This window comes from Phoca vitulina, unplaced genomic scaffold (genome assembly GCF_004348235.1).
Source record: "Phoca vitulina isolate PV1807 unplaced genomic scaffold, GSC_HSeal_1.0 scaffold1, whole genome shotgun sequence".
In the NCBI taxonomy this organism is placed as follows: Eukaryota; Metazoa; Chordata; class Mammalia; order Carnivora; family Phocidae; genus Phoca; species Phoca vitulina.
In genome coordinates, this window is record NW_022589704.1 from 79,196,335 (window position 1) to 79,210,466 (window position 14,132).

At 42.3% G+C, this 14,132-nt stretch overlaps 1 protein-coding gene across 2 annotated transcripts in view; it reads right to left on the reverse strand.

The window, feature by feature from the left end:
* LYPD6 (LY6/PLAUR domain containing 6) overlaps positions 1–14,132 on the reverse strand; it is a 119,267-nt gene that overhangs the window by 14,879 nt on the left and 90,256 nt on the right. For both annotated transcript variants that reach the window (XM_032410683.1, XM_032410694.1), the window contains exons 2-3: positions 13,306–13,494; positions 5,335–5,433 (exon numbers count right to left, since the gene is read on the reverse strand). In XM_032410683.1, the coding sequence (XP_032266574.1) occupies positions 5,335–5,433; positions 13,306–13,423 (217 nt within the window). In that variant the 5' untranslated portion in view covers positions 13,424–13,494. The remainder of the gene's footprint in view (positions 1–5,334; positions 5,434–13,305; positions 13,495–14,132) is intronic.

Here is a 14,132-nt window from a genome sequence, read left to right on the forward strand (position 1 = left end):
CCCTGCTGAAGGACAGAGAAGCTGAGCAGAGCCTTGGTCACTCTCAAGGGATTTGGGAGGCACAAACGGGAATTCAGAAGAAGCGGGGTAGCCGGGAGAGAAGGGAAATGCGGAGAAGTAAGGCTGGCAGCCTGAGTACAGAATTCTAGGACGGTGGTTTTTTACTTTCAGTGCCTTAAAAATGTCATGCCATTAACTTCTAGCCTCTATTGTTTCTGTCAACACTAAGCGTTGGCAAGGCTGTGCAGGAACTGGTACTCTCAGACACTGCCGGGGAGAGCATACCTCGGTCCAGTCATTCTGGAAAACCGCTAGGTAGTATCTGGTAAGGCCAAAGCATGCATACCACGTGCCCAGCAACACCCCCCAACCCGGGAGAGACCTAGCAGAAATTCATACATACACGTACCAAAACACATGTACAAGAATGCTCACGACATTCAAAAACCATCAAGAGTGGAATGGATGAATTTTAGTATATATACACCTATGAGAATAACTCTGCGGCTCATAAAAACAAGGATGACTCTCACATAGAAAATGTGGGAAAGAAAGGAATACATTCTGTGATTCCATTTATATATAGCTCAATGATAGTAGTCATAATTGTGTTACCTCTGGGAGAGGGGTGTAATGACTGGGGGACCCTAGTGGCCTTCTGAAGTTCTGTTACTTAACATAGGTGACAGACACACAGCCTGTTCACTTGGTGAAATTTCAATGAGCTCAGCACCTATGATCTATTCACTTTCTGGCATGGATGTTACACGTTAATTTTAAAATTTTTACTTTAAAAACATTTAGCAATATGACAAGATAGATCACCTAAACACCACTTTATTACGTAGAAGCCAGGAGTGTCAGATAACATATAGCCAATACCCTCTGTTGATATACAAATGAACTCTCCTGAATGTAAGGGAAATTCTAAGGGCCACCGTAGGTTCTGAGTTCCCTACCCAGGATGGAGGTGGAGGCTGGGAGGTGTTCATAGATGGACTATAAGAAGATGTGAAGCCTGGGGTCTTCACAGGGTTTAGAGCTAGAATAGATACCCCTATAGAATGGTAGAAACCTTGAAGGGCTATAGCCTAACATTGCCTAAAAGAGAAAAAAAGAATCCACCGTAGGTAAAGTAAAACAGAAAGGCTATGTGTCTCAGCCTGGGCTCCAACTGAAAGAAGTCAACAATAAAAAGGTCTTTCCTGAAAATTTGTAACCATGGGGCTTGTCTTCAGTTATGCGGGGGACCACAGTTATATTAACAGATGTAAAAAGAGTCACCCAGTGTCATGCCCAGCTTTTTCTTTACTTGCACAGAAAAACTGAGCAGCACAGAAGCTGGTGCCTAAAGGATACGTATCCCTTTATCTCAAGATTTCTCCTGGTCTGATTTTGCATCGGCAGTAATTTCAAGTGGAAGATTTTGCCTTCAAGGGAGGCATCTGCACTTCATAATCAAGAAGAAACATAAAAGCCTTGGCTGCTTAGGCATCCTCCACAGAATGAGCCTTTTTGAAAATTGTAATGTTTTTGACTTGACATTTAATCCCACAGACTCTTAATGAACATTGAGACAGCCCCTCTCTCAAGGTTTTTAAGCTTGCACACGGGCAAAACCTTTGGATCTAAATGCATACTCTTAACTCTTGTTTTCTTTCACCAGTTCCTTTAACTGGTCCCTCATGTAATATGATTTCAAGATCCTTTCTGACTCTAGTTATTGTCCAGGAAGTGCTCGGAGACCAAAGACTAAAGAGAAGCCAGCCAAGTGAAGCAATGAGAGCCAGCCATGGAAGGCTCTTAAATTCTCCTGTATGGTAGCAGGAATCTGTAAGTGCCAGAGGCAATAAAGTGACAGAGAAGAAAATACTTACAGAACACACATTTCCAAGGTAAGAGTGATAGGAACCTGAGTGAGCTAGAGGAGGCTGGCTGATGCCACCACTGCCCGACAGAGGGATTCTAGTTAGGACCAGGCTTTCTGGATGCTTATTTTGCCAAATGATGATTCACGACAAGTCTGTAAGCAAGCTTACCTCAGCTGCTAAAATACAATAGTCTCTGTGTATCTCCGTTTGACCGAGTTCAGTTTTCAAAAATTCTTGAAACCCAGGTGATCCCCTAAGCAATTTGGAATGTGGGCTTATTCCATAGAGATAAGATTAAATACTTACAAGAAGTGGTTTTTTTCGCTTTCAACAAGTTATTTTCACATCATGTGTTAATTAAAACCTGAACATGTTACAAAACAAAAACCTAAGAATATCACAGAAAGCCAGGATGTTTTTCCATAGCATCTACTGAGCTTCCCTTACTAAGCTTGTTGGTAGTCCTATTGCTGCTTCAAACTAATCATCAACAGAAAAAAAATAAATTTAGGGTTAGTCAGTAGTTTTCAGTAGTTAGATACAACTCAGATTTTAATTTAAGAATTATGACGCTCTTTTCATTGTGAGAAAAATCTGGAGAAAACCCAGGGGGAAAGATGGATGGCCCCTGGGAAGGAGGGTTGGTCAAGAAGGAAGCTAAGTGTGGCTCCGTCTCTTCTCAGGTTACAGCTTTAGTCTCCACTCCTTCCCTGACAGGTTCAAGGCCCCCACAAAAAAAATCAAGCTACGTTTCTTTGTTCCCGCTATTCTGCGACATGAACTAGTTGCTACGCCCAGTTTGGGTCTCTCCCGGTCCAGCGAGCACACCTGGGAATCCCGTCTCCAAACCTTTGCTCTGAGCGACTTCCCCGAAGCCACGCCCTCCTCGACATTCTACTTCCGCTGCCCACTTCTGAGCTGTTGCCTCTTCCGGGTCCACGATGCCGTCCCTAGCCACCTCAGCCCCCAAACAGCAGTTGTTCCCATAAGCTCCCACAGCACGGAACGCCACGCTTCATTTGGCGCTTTTGTCCTGATATTTTTGACATTTGATACGTTCAGATCTGATCTCCCCAGCTAACTGGGTGCTCCCGGAAAGAAGAAACCAGATTCCTATCTTTCGCTGTATAATCCCCCGAAAAGCCTGGCATGGTGGTTCTGTGTCATGAACCTCAGGGCATCACTTTCCATTTATCCTTATAAATTTAAGGACAAAAAGATAAAAGTGGGAGGAAAGAAGGGAAAAAGAGGAATTGTGTGAACACTGTGATTCTTTCAGATAGCTGTACTTTGGAAGAACAGATTTTGACCTTTGAAGAAAGCACCAGAAGGGATTGTTCTCCCTTCCTGAGACGAATTCAAGCAAAGTGCTACCGGTCACCTGTTTTTCCTTTGTGACAGGGATATACTTGCCCACCATCGGACTTGGGCTGGGCCTCTGTGAAATCTGGCCCAAAGCCTGAGCGCACCAGTTCACAATCCCTCCTTGTCCTCTGCATCCTCTCTGCTAGAGCAATGCCCAGAAAAGCACCGCCACGTGTCCTCTGCAGTACATCCGACTTGTGGCAACTGTTTCAAAAGCTAACCTGCCACCTTTGTCCCTGCTGGAACCATCCCAAAGGTTATTGGCTACACAAACAAACCATCCTGGTTTTGTCCAGAGTCACTGTTTACAATGGGTCTCAAATTTTGCTGCCTAGTAGAATGACCCTGGGAGATTTCAGAAAGCCTTATGCTCAGCCACACCCCACACCATTTGAATCCCTGAGAATGGACCCAGGCCTCAGTGTTTTAAAATCTTCCCCTGTGATTTCAAAGTGCCACCAAGTTTGAGAAGCAGTGGTTAAACCAAGTCCATGAGCAACCTATCCAAATGTTCATTCTGCAGGCGTAATGTTAGAAAAACACTGGCTTAGTCCAAAATAAGCGTGTGATTGCAGAAGGCCCTGCAGACAGGACTTATCTTTGATTTACCAGGATGGTGGGATATCTAGCTTGTGATTAAGCCAATCTTCAGCATCTCCATGTTTTTCTCTTCCCTATGGTCATTTGGGACCCCCTTAACATCTCTACCTAAAAGTAAACAAGAGGAAATTGGTTGGAAATGACAACAGTACGTTTCACTTACTATTAGTGGGGAGAGGAGCTCCCAGTGGTTCTGGCCCCTGACTGTTCATTAGAATCACCTGTGATATTTAAATCCACCAGTGCAGGGCCCTGATCTCAGAGATGCTGGTTCAAGTTCTGTAGAGTTGCATTTCTTATCACGTGGTCTCCAGACCACCAGCATCTGTATCACCTGGGAATTCCTTAGAAATGCAAATTCTCAGACCCCATCACAGACTTACTGAGTCAGGAATGGGGCAAGAGTGGGGGCAGAAATCTATGTTTTAATAAGCCCTCCAGGGAATGCTGATCATGCTAGAGTTTGAGGACCACTGGCCTAGGGAGGACATAGGTTCCAGCGATTTTGAAGAGATCCACAGGTGTTTCTACTGGGCAGCCTAAGTGGAAGTGGATGGGTTAAATAGTACTGGCTTAGGCAGCTGACAGCTATCTCTTAATTTCACTTTCCACCTCCCGATGTCCAGTCCTCCATGGGAGACAGAGTGCCTTTCACGAGGGTGAGTGTAAGAGCTCCGGCATCATGTTAAAAAATAATAGATTTGGTTTAGGTGTACTCAGTCATTTTAATAACTGGATTAAACCATCAGCGAAACACATCTAACTACCCAAACATTTGTCAGTAAAATGCTCTGTCCTCATCATCTCCCCATCAGATGGACTTTCCTCCAAAATTAAAAGCCAATTAATAATGACTCTATAGCCAAATATAACTATCTTTTTTATTCAAGAGGATAAAAGAGATATGAATGTGAATGTGAAGCCTCTACATCATTTTGAAATGGACCTCTAGGTCAAAATTTCATGCTTCAATTGGGCATCCATCTCATCCTTCAAAAAGAACTTAATAGTTTAAAAAGCTCAGGTTTTTTGTGTGTGTGTGTGTGTGCAATGATGGCTTTTAGAATTCTAGCTTTCATACACTCTCAGGATAGAAGCCTCTGGCAAGATATGTAATAACTGGGATCTTTATATGAACATCAATTCATACTTCACATAAAAGAAGTTACAGTACAATGACTAATGCTTCAAAGAGTGGCCAACAGGCTGGTTGTTCTCTTCTTGTCCTGCATTTGGCTGGGCCTGGGGGTGGGAAGGATCACTTACCTCTTTTGGTGCTCCAATGATGCTTCATGAGAAAGGGGGCAATCCTAACGATTAGTTTATGTCTCTAAAAGCCTTTGATGATAAGTTGATGATAAAAGATCTACTCATAGCCTTAGACAAGAGAAGTGGTTGAGATTGCAAGCATCATTTGACGCCTCTATGCGTCAAAGTCAACAAGGCTGTTCACTCATGGGCAGCTCTGGGCACCCCAATCTGTCTACTGAGAGTTTACCTCGAGGACAGTAGATGTCTGGAGCCCATCGGTTGCACTCATAATTGTCTGCTGCCTTCTCACAGGTGAAACACTTAAATCCACCAGGATATGGTGTGGCTAGAAAAAGGATCAAGAAAAATGATTAATTTTTTTTAAACTGAGCACAGAATCCTGAAGTTAGACATTTTCATTTTTTAAAAAGGATTCTCAAAACAGCCTGCCTGGCAGTTTCTTAAAAAACTAAACATGTAACTACCATGACTCAGCAATTGCACTCTTGGGCATTTATCTCTGAGAAACGAAAACTAATATTCACACAAAAACCTGTATGCCAACGTTCACAGTGACTTCAACTGTAATAGCTGAAAACTGGAAACAATTCAGATGTTCTTCAATGAATGAATGGTTAAACACACGGTGGTACCTCCATTTTATGGAATACTAGCAATAAAAGTGAACTATTAATACATTCAACAACTTGGATGAATTTCCAGGGAATTATGCGAAGTGAAAAAAAATCCCCAAAGGTTATATGCTGTATGATTCCATTTACATAACATTTTAAAAATGACAACATTTTGGAAATGGAGGAAAGATTAGTGGTTGCCAGGGGTTAGGGATGGCAGTGGTTGGGGGCAGGGTGAGAGGAAACTGGAGGGGGAGGCCAATAGGAATTCTTGTGCTACTGAAACTGTGTAGTGTCTTGACTTGGTGATGGCTATACAAACTTACACCTGTGAGAAAACTGTGTAGACCTAAATACACACACATGCAAATGAGCACAAATACAATTGGGGAAATCTGAATAAGGCAGGTGGATTGATTATACCAATGTTAATAACCTGGTTGTGATTTTATTCTATAGTTTTTAAAAATGTTACCATTGGCGGAAAGTGAGTGAAGTGAACATGGGATCTCCTTGTGTTACTTCTTATAACTGCTTATAAATGTACAATGATCCCAATAAAAATTTCAATTAAAAATAGGCGCTCTAGATTTCCAATGATTCTTACATTTCAACTTATATAGACATGTCAATATGTAAATATAAATATTAGGTTGAATCCTTAAAAATTTCCTTATGTTTGACCATTTTGGAACTATAAAAGTAGCCATGTCTCTGGTTCAATCTGATACTTTTATCTGGTTGACTTGACAGGGTTAAGAATTGCTAGAGATGGACACGGTGCCGGGGTGGCTCAGTTGGTTAAGCATCTACTTTCGGCTCAGGTCATGATCCCAGGGTCCTGGGATTGAGCCCCACATCGGGCTTTCTGATCAGCAGGGAGTCTGCTTCTCTCTCTCTCTCTCTCCCTCTGCCCCTTGCCGCCGCTCATTGTCTCTCTCTGTCTCTCTCAAATAAACAAAATCTTTAAAAAAAGAATCCTTAGAGATGGTAAGGATCACCGAAGAAAAGAGTCTTCATTACTAAAATCTATGCTGTGCAGAGGTGACCCTCCTAAGGGCTGTCTCAGGCCCGTATCCAAGGCCCACGGGCAGCATGCTGAGGGCACGTGGTGGATGTGGAGGCACTCCAGGCCTCCAGCTCCAGCCTAGGGATGCGCAATTCCAGGAAGCCCTTCCTAGCCCTCCCTCCCCACCCCTGAACTGCCCCTTCCTACCTTCTGAAGAGACTGTCCTCCAGGTCCTTGTATTTTTGCCTTCATTTATGCTCAGGCAGAGAGGTGTCTGGTGAGAGTCACGCTCTAGACTGTGCCCTGGGCCCGGTGGGCATTTAAGGACGAGCCCCCACCCAAAGAATGTCAGGGTGCCAGGAACGCCAGGGTGTCTCTGTCCGTTTCACTGATGTGCTTTTACATGCTGCTTATCAACTTAAGAGTTTTGCCTTTTATAAACAGAACTTTCGCATTTTTTTTTTTTTTAATCTGTAAAATTACCTGGCCTCTTTGAAAACTACAGACACTCAAACGCTTCATCTGCAGGACCAACTGTTCTCCCTCGCAGATGGCTGAGCCTGCATATCCCACTGGTGGAGATAATCATCTCAGGGTAAATTGCTTTGCCCACATGGAACCAATTAAGTATGTTATCAAAAATAAATGAAGGAGGAGGCATCAGCTTAAGGCCAAAATTATGGGCCAGCTTTAACTTTGATTTTCACCTTGCTTATATTTGCTTGCAGCATGTCATGGAGCTGACTGACAATATCCAAGAAGCTGACATGATCCAAACTCATAAACTGTCTAAAAAAGACAAGTAACTGCACCTTCTCAGAGGCCAACTATGTTCCTCCAAGTAGTTGGTGACTCATAATGATCATGAGTGCACGGACTGCCTTAAAACGGAAAGCAGCTTAGACAGAGCCACATTTCCCAAGGAGGAAATTTCTCTATGGGGAGACACACTCTCCCCATCATACAGTTATAACAAAACAGAAGTAAACTATTTTGTAAAACTACACACAAATAATGTTTATATCTCCACATCTTGCTGTCTAGATAGGTGGGTTACATTTGAATTGAAAGATTCTACTTAGATAAGTACATGCCTGAAGAATTTAAAACAAACGGGCTCTTTAATTTATTTATTTGAGAGAGAGAGAGCACGCATGCATATGAGTGGAGAGAGGAGCAGAGGGAGAGGGAGAAGCAGACTCTCTGGCTTAGCGGGGAGCCTGATGCGGGGCTCGATCCCAGGACCCTGAGATCATGACCTGAGCTGAAGGCAGACACTTAACTGACTGAGCCACCCAGGTGCCCCGACAAACAGGTTCTTAAATTTTAAAGCCACTCCATATTCTTATGGACACTCAAATTTGCTTATTTTGACAAATACAGGAAAACCCATACAAAATATTTTAGGCAACTGTCCTATTGGGTACATGAAAAAACTAATTTCACATGTAATATGTAAGTCAGTTTAAAAGAAGAACTTTAAAACAGCTTGTAAAATTTGAAGAATTATCAAAGTAAGAGTTTTGGGGAAAAAAAGGATGTAAACGATTTGTCACAGAAAAGTACTTCTCAAAAAATTATCATCATATTCACCAAGGTTTATGACTGCAAGCTAGCCGTACCACTTCAGCCTACATGATTAATTCACGAGAGCATCCAATTTTATCTGTCACTACAGCCAGTAAAACTTTTCGCTGGAATGTTGGATTAGTTATTCCTGGAAACTTTCCCATCAAAGAGATAAATTAAGAACTCTGAATGAAGATTGATGATCCAGCCACTATAAGAATAAACTTACTGAGAACCTCGCACTAATAAGTTGTAGTGTTCCCAAATTTGGATTATTTAATAGACCCTTCAAAATGATCTTTTGCAAGATTAGTGATACATTAAATTAAATACTGTTATTTCTTACACAAGGAGGCCTGGACTCTGAAGTTAACCCAAAGTATATCAAAATTTAAACAGGAATATGAGCTAAAACACTATGGTAGCAAAATGAAGCTTTGTTTCATATCATTTATCTCTGAACGTGTTTATCAGCACATATCACTGACAATTAACCAAATGATCTCCTTTTCAGTGAGTTTTACTTCCTATCTGTGTGAGTCTCAACCACAACTGTCTAATATTTGCCTATAGGAACTTGTATTTGCATCTTGGTTGGTAGTACTGATCCGTGAATAATCAAACTCTTTTCAGTAACAAGTCTCTTCAAACAGACTCAGTTTTAAGTGGCTAATTATAGCACAATACCAAGTAAATGGTTAAATTCTTCCCTCTGGAAATATTTAACCAAAACTAAGGTCTACAGATGAGCAACTGTCTCCAGTAACTTGCTAATTGATACTGCATCTGATAAAGAAGCCCTTTTTTTAAAAGGAAGGGAAAAGATTCCTAAGAGATGTGTTATTTTCTTCTTTGTTACTTCAAAGCATTACAGGGCAAGTAGAGTTTCAAATCGTTGTGGCCTCAGCTGTGAATGAATCTAATTTGGCTCTTGATCACAGAGTTAATAAGCTTAGTATTCTGTATTTCAGGGCATAAGTCCTTGGTCCCTCAAGAGTAGGTGATTGTAAAGAAGAAAAGAAACGTCAAAGTGCCCAGTTACTTCCTGTAATATAATCTGTCCATTAGAGTCCCATGGTCAGACGTGGTTCAACCAACTATAATTCATTCGTAAGGCGATGGAAGAGATTTCATCTTTGTTTCCACCTCTTGGAACTTTTGCCTGGACAAAGGCCTTCAGTTATCAAAACTGTGGTGAGAAGAGAATCTTGTTTTAAAATGCATGCTGCTACGTAATGCATCCAAACTTGTTTTATTCTTGCCAAATTAATTCCCATTGTTTTGGAAACTGGATGCAAACCTAACATTTCTAGAAACCTAATAAAGTGAACTTCTTTCTGAGTTCTAGCAACAAAATATTGTCAGTATAACTTGAATACTAGGAACATATTTCTGACAGAAATGCATTTTCTGGTACCTTTCTAGAGAGTGCCCTTACCCCCTAAGACTTACGTAGTATAGAATTATGAAGAAACTTCGTTGGCTCACTATCTGGGCATAAGCAAGCCCCCTGCAGGGATATAGCTCTTTGTTCCATGTGATTAAGGAAAGACTCAGAATATGCAACCAGAGGAAAACTGGGTTTCTCAGGAAAGGTTTCTATTATAAGTAAAGAAATGGAGGCCAAGAACAGGTTGCAACCACTTAGGATGTTAACTTCTGCTATCTCGTCTGACGTCTGGAAACCAAATAAGTCACTCCATTTCTCTGAACACAAACTCCTGTTTTGAAGGTTTTATTGGTCTTTGGTATTTTAATCATAGGGTGGGAAGGAAATTCATCATTTTTCAGATAAAAAGAAAAGAAAAGCATATAAATTATAGAAAAGAATGTTATTGAGGACAGTGCCTCAAGTTTGAAAGCCATAAAGTTGATTTTTTTTCAAAGGTTAGAAACTTCAAAAATTAGGGAACCAGGGGGTGCCTCGCTGGCTTAGCTGGTAGAGCATGCAGTTCTTGATCTCAGGGTTGTGAGTCTAGCCCCACACTGGATGTAGAGATTACTTAAAAATAAAATCTTTAAAAACAAACAAACAAAAAAAACAGAAAAATTAGAGAACCAGAGATTACAGCAGATTAGTCATGGGATGCTGAACTCTCCTCACCAGGGTTTCAGTCTCACCACACTTATGATCTCTTAGGGCTGTTCGCAGCCCAGGGGAAATGAGTTTGTTTGCCTGGTGTAGAAAACTCGTTTGTCTTCTCAACATCTATGGCATCATTGACTTCTCCTTGGGTAGGTTCTGAGCGGTATCTAACATAAATGGAATCAGGCTCGCTCGCTAACCCCAAGAAAGTTGTTTGTGCCTCCATCTACAAAGTGAGGCGATTATATTAATAATTCAAAGTCAAAATAATCCCACTCTTCCCTCATCTATTTTTTATGGTCTATGTTCTACAGAAACCTGCTTATTTGTAGAGAGATCACTCCATCTAAACCTGGTCTAGTGGGTGCTGCTCAGGGGCAGAGGAACATGACCTTTTAAAAAATGAAAGTGTAAAAACAAGCAAACAAACATCAAAAACTTCTGAAATAGTGCAGAGAAATGTGAAGTAGGAACTGTTGACAGTAACTTCAATCCAGCAAGAATTTTTACTCCCAATGACCAGTTACAGAGACTCTGAGAACTCAGCCCAGAGCTGCTGGTGAATCATTTATGTGTAATCTAGCTTAGAAATGACATCTTCTAGCCTCCATAACTCAAGATCATATCAGAAAACCCCACCAATTCTTTCTATATGGGGAATTCTTTTTTCTGAAGACTTATTTATTTATTTTAGAGAAAGAGAGAACATGAGGGGGGGGGGGGGGGTGGGGCAGAGGGAGAGAATCTCAAGCAGACTCCATGCTGAGTGCAGAGCCCAGTGTGGGGCTCAATCTCATGATCCTGAGATCAAGAGCTGAGCCGAAACCAAGAGCTGGCCACTCAACCAACTGAGCCATTCAGGTGCCTTTATTTGGTGAATTCTTTTTAATCAGGCCATGGCCTTATTTAATTAACACAGGCTACATGAGCAGAACTTTCCTGCCAACTTCTAGAGAGCAGGGGTGATTGCTTCTCTGGCCTGGCAGAGCTCATCCTTCAGAGATCCCATTTTGAAATGGACTTTTCAGATAGGGGTCCACTCAACCCTGGCACTGACCCACCACAACACTGGCGCAGGAGTGGTGTGTGTGTGTTTGTTTTATTCTTGTGCACTTAAATCCAATCCCCTTGATTTTCCTCCCCACCCTGTGTGGACAATCACAGCCTCAGCGGAGGCCTGTTTTTCGGCCCAGTGACTATTGAGTCCATCACTGAAGCAGACAAAGAATCCCATAGAAACTGAAGGCTTTAGCAATCACAACTGAGACTGAAATCTAGGTTTTTGTTCACCAAGTCTAATAAAAAAAGCATGGCTCTTTGGAGGAAAGAACAAAATGCAATCCTAGAAAACACAGCAGGTATCCAAGCACCTTCTTTCCATGATTACTAAAATCAACAGGCCCGCAAAAACAAGGAGCCGGATAATCTTTCCACACAATTAACCAGTAGGCACCAGCCTTTACTGGTGAGAGTGTACAATAGCAGTAAGTCTGAAGGAACTATTTGCTGCCTGCCAAATGTATATTTGGAGTTAAAAAATTAGAGGGACATAGTTTCAGCAACCTAAGTTTACCATCTAAGCCAATTACAACAACATCCTAAGCAACGAACATCCAATTGACTATTATATATGTGCCTAGTATCTTATGGATATTCTTTCTCATTCACAAAATAATGCAACAGGGTGTGTATTATTTCATCCACTCCAGAAATGTAGAACTCAACACTTAACAAGATGCCTCTAACATTCATTGAGCATATACTGTGGCTCATACTCTGCCAAGTGCTTTGCATGCATTCCTTTATTTAACCTTCACAAAGTTAGGGAATTCCTTCCTTCCTTCCTTCCCTCCTTCCTTCCTTCCCTCCCTCCCTCCCAGAAGGCTGCAAAGCAGGTGAGCTAGCCACTGACCCAAGATCCAAGCCCCTGTGCATTCCATGGAACACCTCTCATCTAAACCAGAACACATACACATTAAATACTCTAACCATGTGGAGTCCTTGTGGCTGCCTCCACTTGGACTATAAGATCCTCAAAAGCGAGAACTGTGTTTTATTTGCCCTGACACCTCCCACGTCTATTACAACGCTTGACACACAGTAGACACTCAAAAAATGTTTGCTGAACAGGACATTTCAAAAGAGTAACATACCTCAGGGCAAATGCTAATGGTCAAAATATACCCAACATACCCGGCTCTCACCACCACGGGGGCCATGCAGAAGATGACTCAAACAAAGATAAAAGAGAGAAGATAAATACAGAGATGGAGACCAAAAGAGGAAGTAAAACTGCTGTGTTTCCCGAAGTGTGATCCTTAGAACACCATCAGTAACAGAAGCACCTGTTTTGTTTTGTTTTTTGCTTTCAGCAAAAATTCATGGGTACAGTCCCAGATATGTGCAATCAGACACTCCAGGGAAGGGATCTGGGCACCGACGTTATTACGCACTCCCTAGATGATTCTTAAACACAGGAAACCAAAAGGACAGGGAATAGGAAGTTGTGGGAGGCCAATCATGCTGAAACTGAGAATCAGAAGCACAGACAGGAAGACCAGCGATTATCTTGCCTCTCAAGGACTGATCTGTGATGAATACCTCTGCCTGGGACACGCCGGTTCACTTCGATAACTGACTGAGAGCTGGCACGAGTTAAAGGGAAGGGTGTTCAGAATCAGAGCGACTGTGCTGGGAACAGAGAAAACAAGCCTTAACAATCTGCCTTGAAATAAAAAACAAAGGCCCTATAAAAAGGTGAGGGTAAAGCATACAACGTCTTTGGGAGCATGTGCACCCCCCAATTCAATCAGCCAAGGTCCCCCCTGCATGGAAGGCTGACTTTTCCTGTGCATTGTTCAACTCACATCTTATTCAAAGTCAAGTGACACCTCTGCAGCAAAGAGAACCGAGTCTTACTTGAAGGATGGAGGTAGACAATGTCTTTCACTGTGAAGTCCCGCGATTGAGCGGCTTTCAGACAATCAGCCAGCAGGCTCAGGAACAGGAGCCAGGCCAGGGCAGGGCCAGGGTCCATGGCAGACTGAAGCGTCACTCATGCAGGGGGCCCGGGGGCCAGAACTTGGGACCACGGGAGGGAAGTCGCACCTGAAATATGAAGCAAGACTCATCTCAATGTCCAACTCGAGGAAACCATGGGAGACTTGGCAGAGCTCCTGTGCTGGGAGGATGGGCTCGGGGCAGACAGGGAGCCAAAGGCACAAGGAAGTGCGTAGACATGGAGAGAAGCCTTATGAACGGTGATTTCAGAGCATTTAGGACATTCCAGCCCCAATCTATTCTTACTCAAGTAGCTAAAGCTCCACGGGTAGCAGTCCCCTCTCATATCTAGCAGAGATGGTATCAAGAGAGATTGGATTTTAATGAAATCCAGGTACTTTTGCCAGAGGGCCAGGGGATGTCTGCCAGAATGCAACAATAAGTAAGTCAGGTACAAAAGTTCAAGAGCATTTCCTTGATAATGGTGAAGTCCAGGTATGAGAGTGCAGGCTTTCTGGGTCATGGTGCCCAAGAAAACCTCTACAGGGTAGGCTTTCAGATTCGGAAACGAAAAAAGAAAAGAAAGAAGGAAGGAGGAAGGAAGGAAAGAGAAAGAAAGAAAGAAAGAAAGAAGGAAAGAAAAAGAAAGAAGAAAGAAAGAGAAAGAAAGAAAGAAAAGAAAGAAAGAAAGAAAGAAAGAAGAAAGAAAGAAAGAAAGAAAGAAAGAAAGAAAGAAAGAAAGAAAG